The 10,423-nt window shown below is 48.6% G+C and overlaps 1 protein-coding gene across 1 annotated transcript; it reads right to left on the reverse strand.

Annotated features, from left to right (window-relative positions):
• Positions 1-597: 597 nt before the first annotated feature.
• PVRIG (PVR related immunoglobulin domain containing) lies at positions 598-2,152 on the reverse strand. Its single transcript, XM_008141399.3, is given in 6 exon segments — positions 598-1,122; positions 1,225-1,282; positions 1,375-1,498; positions 1,588-1,938; positions 2,025-2,070; positions 2,072-2,152. Coding segments are annotated over 6 exon segments (975 nt in total). The 3' UTR covers positions 598-807.
• Positions 2,153-10,423: the final 8,271 nt, after the last annotated feature.

The raw sequence follows: 10,423 nt of genomic DNA on the forward strand, positions 1-10,423 counted from the left end.
CGAATGGGCCCGTCTGCCAGGGGCCAGTGGGGAGTAGTCCTGGTGCCCAGTAGCAGGAGAGGAGCAGGAGGAAGCTACTGTGGGCAGATATGAGATGGGTTCCCTGCCTCTGAGTATCAACTCTGGGGGGAGGGGGGAAGGGGGATGTCAGGGCTTCATCCCCAGGCCATCTCAGGGAGCCCTGTGGTAGGGACACCAGGTCAGACCACAGGGTCTTTTCTCAGGTTGAAGCCCCAGAAGCCTTTGTGCTGTCCCAGGGCATGGTGGGATTTGAACATGGACTATCCTGGCTGGGGCCATCAGACACCCAGTCCTGTCAATCTCACCTGTTGTCTCTCAGCAAGGTCTGCAGGGCCAGGAGTCACCAGCCTGATAGGGCTCCCCCAGCCCCAGGAAACTCCTGTTTAGTGGGGGTGGGGTCCGGGAGGGTACAGGCCCTCCTCCCTCTGACTCTAACCTGGCTCCTGCCTCCCAGGGGTTGAAACTGCCTCTAACCTCTTAAGCTCCCAAAGAAGAAAAGGCCCAGCCAAGACCCCAGTCAAATAAACCATTTTTGTTGACTTAGTTATCGACATCACCTGGGAGGGCAGGGGACTTGAGAGCAGGAAACAACCTGGGTGGGTTTTGTCACCTCATACACACGCGTGCCCACACAAGCACACACGCTGGCCACATCCGCAGCAGTGGGCCCTGGCTGGGTGTGTGTGGGCTTATTAGAGGCTTGAGAAGACGCGCAGACACCGATGGAAGGGGGCCCCAGAGGCCTGGGAAGGGAGTAAGGTCAAGTGGACTTGGGGCCCCCTCTCATTAAATTCCTAAACGCCCCTCCATGGCTCTGGGCCCCAGAGGGTCAGGGAAAGGGATGAGGTTGGAGCAGATGTGGGGAGGCCTCTCTCCTGCCTGAACATAGAGTCCATTCTCAACGGAGATGAAACTGTTGCGAGCAGAGGCTGGCAGAGGTGCCCAAGGGGCAGGATGCTGTGCTGTGTGGTTGGGGATCGGCTCCCTCCTGGACAATGGCTGGGGTGGAAGGACCGTGTCCATAGCTGCCCGGCAGAGGTGGTTGGTGGAGACGATGGCATAGGGGATGTGGGGAGAGGCCAGGGAGGCTTGGCTGGCTGCCTGCAGGGATAGCAGAGAAAAAGGGCCAAGTGAGGTTTCACCTCATGGCCCCCAGCTCCAGCCCACTCAGTTCCCTGCTCCAAAGTGATCCCTGATCCTCACCGTTGCTTGTGTCTGTGTCAGGGGGTTGCTGAGGGGTGGCTGAAGCTTTGTGACAGACCTGGGAGAGAGTTAGGAGGGTCAGAAACAAAGCATACGGCTAGCTCAATGATGTGAGGATTTAGACTGGGCCCGGCTGGGGCTGGGTCTCACCAGTGCCTCTGCCGATGTAGCAGGTGGAGAAGGTAGACACAGCCAAAGAGGAGGACCCCTGAGATTCCCCAAATCCCAGCCAGGTCAGCCCGTAGAATAGAGGCTGAAGTAGGGGCAGGGAACCCTGTGCACAAAGAGAGACATACCAGATCTCCGGCCGATGCCCCGAATTCCTCCCTGCCCTCCCTGAACCTTGTTCCTCATCAGCCCCACCTTGGTCTGTGACAAGGAGGAGGTTTTCACAGGCCTCCTGGGAGCCCTCAGGGAAGGAAGTAAACTTGCAGCAGAAGGTGGTGTTGGGACCAAGGCTTCTCTCCTCAGACCCTTCCAGGGTGAGGGAGATGCTGGTTCTGGTTTCCCAGTGGGCCCGGTGGGCAGGAGGCCACTGCTGAGTGCCGAATTCTGGGTGCAATACAGCCAGCTTGGTCCCTCCAGCACCATCAGGCCCCCCGCAGCTCACAGTCACCAAAGAGACAGTGCCAGATCCCAGGAATCCACAGCGAAGAGTGAAGGACAGGGACTTGGTGGCCTCCTTCTGAACTTGCACCCACACCTCAGGTGTCCCTGTGGAATACAGACATAGGAAGGGCCCAGGGCTGGGTCTCCACGGCATCCCCATGGCCTCTGGTTCTCTCCAGCCCCCCACTCACCAGCAGTGATGCAGAGTGTCAGCAGTGCCAAGAGCAGGGCCAGGGCCGGGGGCCTGCCCATGGCTCCCCTCTGGCCCAGGCTCAGGGGGCTGTGGTGTTGGGGACGGCACCTGTGCTTCCGCTCTCATCGCAGGAAGTTTTCATGTGTGAGCAGGCCCAGGAGCAGCTGGGCTCAGTGCTCTCTGCAACCCAACTCCACTTCCTTCTCTCAGTCTACCTCAGCTGGTGAACACAGGGCAGGGGACTCCCTCCCTCAGGACAATTAAAGTGACAGTGACAAGGTGGGGGTGGGAAAGGAAGAACGCTGCAAAGTGACCTGAAAAGAATCTCATTTCCTCAGAAGGGAGGGACCCCAGTTTCTCCTTAGGAAGAAGGCTCAGACCCAGACCGTCCCCAGCTAAGGCGTAGGAAATGTGGAGGAAAATGGGAGGAGGAAGACCTCTAAGCAGGAAAGCCAGAGGGGCTACCTAAGAGCCTGGCCCACTTGACCCATCACTCACCCACTGAGGACACCTGAAGTGCGTTTCCACACGGTCTATATACCAACCCATCCCACGTTTAAATCTCCAGCCCAGAACTCCCTCTCCCCTAACTTCACAAACATGCCCCAAACTGAACTCTGCCCCATTTGCAGCCTTCCCAACCCACAGCTGAGAATTACTGACTTCCAACTGCTCAAGTCAAAAGCATAGCCATCTGTGACTCCTCTTACATCTCCAGCCCATCAGGAAATCCCGAGGGCTTCGACCACCTGACTTATCACTCCTGCTGCCATCTCCCTGACTCAGGCCATCTTTTCCCACAGTGTCCCCCCAAATTGCTTCTCTGTTTGTTCATTTACAGAAATCTGCTGTATAAGCAGTGACAAGTGATAAGAATGCTTTGCGTCCTGTCTTGTGCTGAGCTTGACTCTGGGATGAGAGTACTTTGGTGAGCTCAGGGCTAGAGCCAACGGGGCTGTTGAGGACTCCTTGTCCTGTGAGGTAAGAAATGAGCTCAGCCGGTGTGACTCAGTGGTTGAACATCAACCTATGAACCTATAAGTCACGGTTCGATTCCTGGTCAGGGCACATGCCCACATTGCAGACTCCATCTCCAGTATGGGACGTGTAGGAGGCAGCCCATCAATGATTCTCTCTCATCACTGATGTTTCTATCTCTCTCTCCCTCTCGCTTCCTCTCTGAAATCAGTATAAAATATATATTTTTCTAAAAAAGAAAGAAATGAGACAGCCCTGCTCAGGGCTATTGTCACCTTTCTGAGGCCTGGTTTGCCCACCTGCCTGATTCAGCATGTTTAATCCTGTGATGTTAGCCATAAATCAAACCAGTCTTTTAGGTAAACTCTGTCACCCCATCCACACCTCAGAGCCTAGCTAAGGAGGGTCCCCAGACCGCTCCCAGCCCCATTAGCATTCTCTCAAACCTTTGACCTTCTCTCAGGCTCAGTCTCCTAACCTGACTCAGACTGCTCTCACCACTTCCTCCACTACTGTTCCCTTGACAGGGGGGGAGCCCTGTGCAAAGCTGATTCACTTTAAGGTGGCCCAGCCAGTGTGGGTGCGGAGCACGGAGGCACCTGGGCTGCCAGCCTCCGCCTCCCTAGCCTGGAAGATTCTTGTCTCCCACCCTCTGAAACCCTCCCCATTTTGCAAGGCCCAACTCAAATTCTACCCCCTCCAGGAAGCTGTCCTGAGGGAACACTTCTTTCTTGGACAACCACCTTCCAGATGGCAGGCTCTGGTGGTGGCTCCTTTATTCAACCCCCACACAGTCTAAGAACATAGGGGGTTTGATACTTGGTGATCGATAGATTAAAAGCCATGGTACAAAGTTAATTACTCACCATTTCCCTTTTCTTCCATCTGTAAGCCACAATGTCTCCTCAGTAAGTTCTCATTGTGTAAGATTCAAACAATATAGACTAGAAAACATCAAAATTCTTCACCAGCCTGTTCATTCCCATTCCCCTCTCCATTTTTATTTTCACGAAGTTAAAACTGTCAATTTTTTTTATCATTTCTAAATATTACGTACTTAGGAAGGCCAAATTGTAAAAATAATTTTATAGTGTTTTTATTATTGACTGAAGGTTTTTAGGCCATAATGAAATTTAACTTGGGGTGGTGGTGGTGGTCGTGTAAAATAGTGTAACATTTAGGTGGAAAGGCAGATGTCCCCAAACCACTTATTGAATAGTCTCTTTCCCCACTGTTTCTTAATAATTATCTTGATCATAAATTCATGCAAATGGACCTACTTCTGGATTCTCTTTTCAAGATTTCCCCCCTTCTTATTTCTGCTTCATTATCACATGGCCCTAAGTAGAATGCCTTTATGTTGTGATATGTTAGGGCCCTTGTTCTCTTCAGAACTTTCTTGGCTATCCCGAACACTCTTGAGTTTTGAGCTGTGGTGATGCAAAAGGTCAGTAAGCCTAGCAACATAAGCCCTGAGTCATCCCTCTTGGGCCTGGAGACACAGATTAGGTAACACAATCTGACAACAGCCACTTCTTGATCTAATACTTCTTGGTGAAATCCCTTCAGCCACAACCCAAGTCCAGTTGCAGTGAAAACAGCCCTGTGGTCAGTCTCTAGAAGAGGCTCAGGAGGGTTTGAATTGGAGCTACGATTTCCTAGCTCTGCAAGCTTAGACAAAGTGACTTAAGCTCCCAGAAAAGCAATATCCCCACAGGAAACCATACTGTGCTTCACAGTGTAGCTGAGGGGAGTACGTACTTAGGTAGGTGCAGCACTTTGTTCATGCCTGGCTGAGGCCTGAGTATTGGTGAGCATCCTTTCATATGAGATAATCCTCATTTGAGTTTATAGAGTGAGACTCATAGCTGCTCCATTTTATTTTTACATATATTTTAAATGTGAAAAGGTCACTTATGTTCCTGCATCAAAGTAATATAAAAACTGCCAAAACCGGTTTGGCTCAGTGGATAGAGCGTCGGCCTGCGGACTCAAGGGTCCCGGGTTCGATTCCGGTCAAGGCATGTACCTTGGTTGCGGGCACATCCCCAGTGGGGGGTGTGCAGGAGGCGGCTGATCGATGTTTCTTTCTCATCGATGTTTCTGGCTCTCTATCCCTCTCTCTTCCTCTCTGTAAAAAATCAATAAAATAAAAAAAAAAAAAAAAAGTAATATAAAAACTGAGAGGTAGCATCTGAGTGTATATTATGAGCTAAATTTGTTGTGAGTGATTCACACTTACAATCATCTTATGTAACTTGCCCAGGGCCATGAGGCTAGTACACCGTGAAGCTAGAACCCAAAATTTTGGTTCTAGAACCCACACTATTAACAACCATGCTGAGCTGCCTTTCCCACACACAGTTTAAAAATGTTAACTGTGCCCTAGCCGATTTGGCTCAGTGGATAGAGCATCGGCAGGCAGACTGTAGGGTCCCAGGTTCGATTCCAATCAAGGGCATGTACCTTGGTTGCAGGCACATCCCCAGTAGGAGGTGTGCAGGAGGCAGTTGATGTTTCCCTCTCATCGATGCTTCTCTCTATCCTTCTCCCTTCCTCTCTGTAAAAAATCAATACATTTTTTTAAAAATGTTAACCGGATTATAAGGTTTTTGTAAAAAAAAAAAAAAAAAAAAAAAGCAGTCCTCCACCCCATTAGTGGGGAACCTATGCAAAGGTCCTAGATTTAGCAGCTCCCCCATCCTCTACTGTGAGAGGCTATTGCAACCACACAAATGCTTTATTTTTCAGCATTCCACTCTATCACTCGGTCCAATTGCTGGCTCTAGTATACCTTATCAAATTAAATACATCTTCCTTCAAGTTTCCCCAGGATTCTAGGCTCCTCTGCCCACGGGAGGTCTTCTTTAGTTTCCTGGAATTTATTTTTGGTGGGTTTGTCACTCTTCTATTTCTCTGCTCCATTCTGACCACTCTTTAGTACCTATTTTTACAGCTATTCCAACTCAACACACAGGGTGTTTTGTGCTTAAGCCTCTTTTTGTGTATCCTGTCCAGGATCACAATGTTCAACCCTATCCCCAGGGAAGCAACTATAGAGCTCAAGGAAGAATTGATGTCTATGTATGAAAATAAACATTCCCCCATCCCACCACCTTATCCTCATGTCATCCAAACATATTCTTTTTTCATCCTGTAACCTCTGGAGTCAGTGTTGTTTGGAGTTCAAAGGATGGTAACTTACTATAAGCTGAAGGCTTTTCTCAGCAATCTGGGAAAAAATACCCTTCACTTTATAATTTAGGAGAGAATACCAACAACTTACCTGGCAGAGTTCATGGTCACAATATGAGTTGAAAAAGCCTTTATTTGGTTGTAAGCTAACAGGCAGTGCAGTGATCCTCTCCTGAAAAGCACTGCGTGGTGTCACTTATCAACCCGGGTCAGCTTCAGCCTATGCAGGGTCCTCCACGCCCCCTGCCTGAGCTGGCCTCAGCTCCAGTTCCAGCCTGGCCTGGGCCTAACCAATTGGAGCTGCTGCTCATGAAGCCCACAGCTCTGCCTCTGCTGGCAGGGAGCTTACTGGCACGAAATCCTTCAAACTGTGGTCGTCAAGGTGGGGTGTGTGAACCTCGGGTGATATACAAAATATCCTCTGGTATCATGCAGAAAAAATGATTAACATTTCTAATATTTAAGATAAATGAAGTTAACTTTTATTACTATTAAGTGACACCCTCACTGGGATCCAAATGTCATGGGTCATCTCCAATAAGATCAGCATTCTAAAGTGAGAGAGGCAAACCCACAGATTATGATGGATTGCAATTTATGTGCTATAGTATGTAGTGGTTCTGTGGTCCCAAACAATGTGCATCCCCTCTAAGAACACTGCTATTTGTTCTTGGAAATCATTTTCTGACCTGTTACAAGGCTTCCAAATAAAGAATTTCAGTGGATTTTGGCTCATTTATTATTTTATTATTATTGTTTTTAATCCTCACCCAAGGATATTTTTTCCACTACTTCTTTTTTTAGAGAGAGTGGAAGAGAGATGGGGGTTGGAGAGAGAGAGAGAGAGAGAGAGAGAGAGAGAGATATGCATGGACTGATGCTCTAATCGCTGAGCCCTCTGGCCAGGGCTTGGTTCACCTATTAAAATAGTAAATGCAGTCAAAGAAGCACCTCTTCCATTTGGATTTACAAGTTTTTGAGATGTATTCTTTTCAGTTATGAAGGTCATTAAAACTATCAAAATAAATTTCAGCTAGAATCAGAAATGTTAAGCTATGATTTAAAAAATGTTTCTCACTTTGCTCTCACTATGTTTTTAGCACAAAAAGGTATTTTGTTCTGTTAACTAATAAAATATTTAGAAACATTTACTTCAGCACTAAACCATCCATTATATTTTTAATGTGTAAGTAAAACAAGTAGTAAATCTATCTATATTAATAAAAGAGAAACATGTAAATTGACCATCACTTCGTGACACCCACAGCCAATCAGGAGTATGCAAATTAACCCAACAAAGATGGTGATGGTCCCCCCCCCCCACTCCAGGCCTCTGGGCAACGGGCCTCCTCAGGGCCTCCCTGCTGTGCTCCACACCTGTCAACCGTCCTTGCAGCCTTCCTGTGGCCCAGCCCCTGGCCTCAGAGGCAACCCTCTGGTGCCTGGGGTCATAGCTCCTGGTGACTGGTGTCTCCCTCTACCCTACCCCTGCCCCGCTGCTCTGGTAAACAAAACCCTAGCTTAGAGCAGCCCGTGGGCGGGCAGGGACATGTGCGGGAGCTCGCTAGATGCACAGTTAGCGTGCCCAGGGAGCCCGGGACCAGCCAAGGGGCGATGGTGGCGACTCAGCTTTGTTTTGAATAGATAAAAAATGCCACCTACACAGTAACCCTAATCATCAGATCTCTCTCCTCCCTATCTTGCCAAATCCAGAGGGGAGGGGCGATGGGCATGGAGGGAGGGCGGAGGAGGAAGAGGATGAGGAAGGGGGCCAGTTGCATCCCACTTTCACAATGGGGAAGTGAAATGCACTAGCGCACCCAACCTCTCCAGTCCTCCCCGCCTGCCTCACTCCCCCCACCTCTTCCCCTCAGTGCCTCCCCGGGAGCGCCAGTGCTGCACAGAGGAACTCTCCGGAGAAGGAGGGAGAGGAGGAAGCGGTGCCGGAGTGAGAAGGGCTTGCGCCACCCCCGGCAACACTACACAGGCTGCCTGAGCGAACCTGCGGTGTGCTGGCAGCCACAGCCACGAGAAGGAAGGCCTATTCTTGCAGGAATCTACGTGCATCGGGCTTCTAGTATTTATATAATATATAAAAATTTTTAACTGATAAAAATGCCCAAATATTTGGAGTCTTAAGACTCTAAGGTTCTGTTTCAGTTACGAGCGCCACATAATAAACAACAGGAAACTTAGTGGTGTAACCACCACCCTTTCATTATGCTCATGGATTCTATGGGTCAGGAATTCGGAAAAGGCACAGAAAGGTGGCTTGTCTCTGGTCTGTGATGCCTGGGGCCTCAGCTGGAAGACAAAAGCTGGGTGTTGGAATCATTTGATTCACATCTGAACACCTCTGGTGCTTGATGCTGAAAGTAGTTTGGGACCTCAGCTAGAGCTGCTGACTTAACACTTACACATGGCCTTTCCATGTGGCTGCTTGGGACTTCCTCACAGCCTGGTAACCAAGTTCCAAGAGTGATTATCTCAAGAAATAGGACGTGGAAGCTGCCCGTTTCTTTAAGGTCTGGATTTGGAAATTGGCACAGCATTATCTACCACATTCTATTAAGCAATCATGGACCCAATATTCAAGGGGAGAGGACCTAGAACCCTACCTATCAATAGGGAGTGGTAAAGGATTTGGGGAGCATGGTATAACACACAGATTCAAAGGTTGGAGCTCAATCCATTATAGTGGGCTGTCTGGCTGTATACGTATCTCCACATTTATAGCGCTTTCAAGTTTCTCTTTTGATCTTGTGAAGTACCCTCAGCTTGGTTGGTATTTAAATAACTCGGGAATCTTTCCCCTCCTGGATCCTTAGTGACCTCTCTATCTTCAATTCAGTTTTCCCACTGTGTTCCCAGATCCCATAAAAAAGGCTCCTTTCCTTGGAGCTGTTCCAACTGAACACAGGCTAAAGATCTCTGAAAGTGTCAACTACCCCTCCTCCCCCACGCTGTCTTTCCAAAGGAGACTCACAAACCCAATTTACAGCTTCTATCTGGGAGGGAGAGTAGGGGAGAGGAAATGGGAAGAAGGAAGAAATGGGGTTGGCTGCGTGACCTGATCACAGAAGTTATGGCTCCTTTGCAGAGACCACTAGTTGAATGGCGGTTTTCAGCCTAGGAGACCACAGAGAACTTGATATTAAAGCAGATGCCCAGGACAGGGAAGAACTGGAAATCATATCTAAAAGGAGAGACTGGCCCAACTGGCGTGGCTCAGTGGTTGCGCATCAACCTATGAACCAGGAGGTCACAGTTCAATTCCTGGTCAGGGCACATGCCCAGGTTTCGGGCTCGATCCCCAATGGGGCTGCGCAGGAGGCAGCCCATCAATGATTCTCTCTCATCACTGATGTTTCTCTCTCTCCTTCTCCCTCTCTCATCCTCTCTGAAATCAATAAAAGTTTATTTTTAAAAAAGTAAATAAGCATAAAAATAAAAGGAGACACTGAAGGGTTCCTTAAACCACAGAAGAAAAAAGGCAAAGTAGAAAGTGACAGTGTCTTCATATATTTGATTGCTTGTCAGAGGGAAAAGAGAGACCAGAGGGCAAGAACAAACAAGTCAGAGTTTCAAGGAGGCCACTTTCCAAAGGTTATTTTATGGCAGTTTAGGTGAGAGATGATGGCTGCAATGAAAAAAGAGAGAGATCAGAGATATATTTTGAAGAATGACTTGACAGGACTTAATGAGAACTACCTGGGGAAGGCAAGGACGAAGGAGAAGGTGATGTTAAAGGCTTGGATTTTAGGGTTGGTCATTTAGAATAACTTCGAAGTTTCCTCCTATCTCTCAGATATTGAGAGTCTATAAAATTTCAAATTATTACAGGTGTTTTGGGGATGAGGACATGAAATTACCCCTGGAAAGAACCCTTAGGTGAAGGATGCCAAGATATGTGGGGTGGGCTGGCCTGGCCTCAGTGTAGATGGGACAGAAAGGTCCACCCTCCAGCCAATCAGGATACTTACTACCTTTCCTCTTCAGCCTAAACTGTTCTCAGTAGATAAACCTAGTCAAAGGCAGGCAGTCTCTCCCTAACTTCTCTGCCCCACCCAGTCTCTCAGTTACTAAGCAATAGATCCGTGAGAGCCAGTATACTACTAGTAAGCACCTGGGATGTGTGCAGTGTCACATCTACACATTGGGCCATGGGGCTGGGCAGGGCCATTTAAGACACTAGCAAAGACCTGATCTCCATCAGTTTAATAA

Source organism: Eptesicus fuscus, chromosome 4 (genome assembly GCF_027574615.1).
Source record: "Eptesicus fuscus isolate TK198812 chromosome 4, DD_ASM_mEF_20220401, whole genome shotgun sequence".
NCBI lineage: Eukaryota > Metazoa > Chordata > Mammalia > Chiroptera > Vespertilionidae > Eptesicus > Eptesicus fuscus.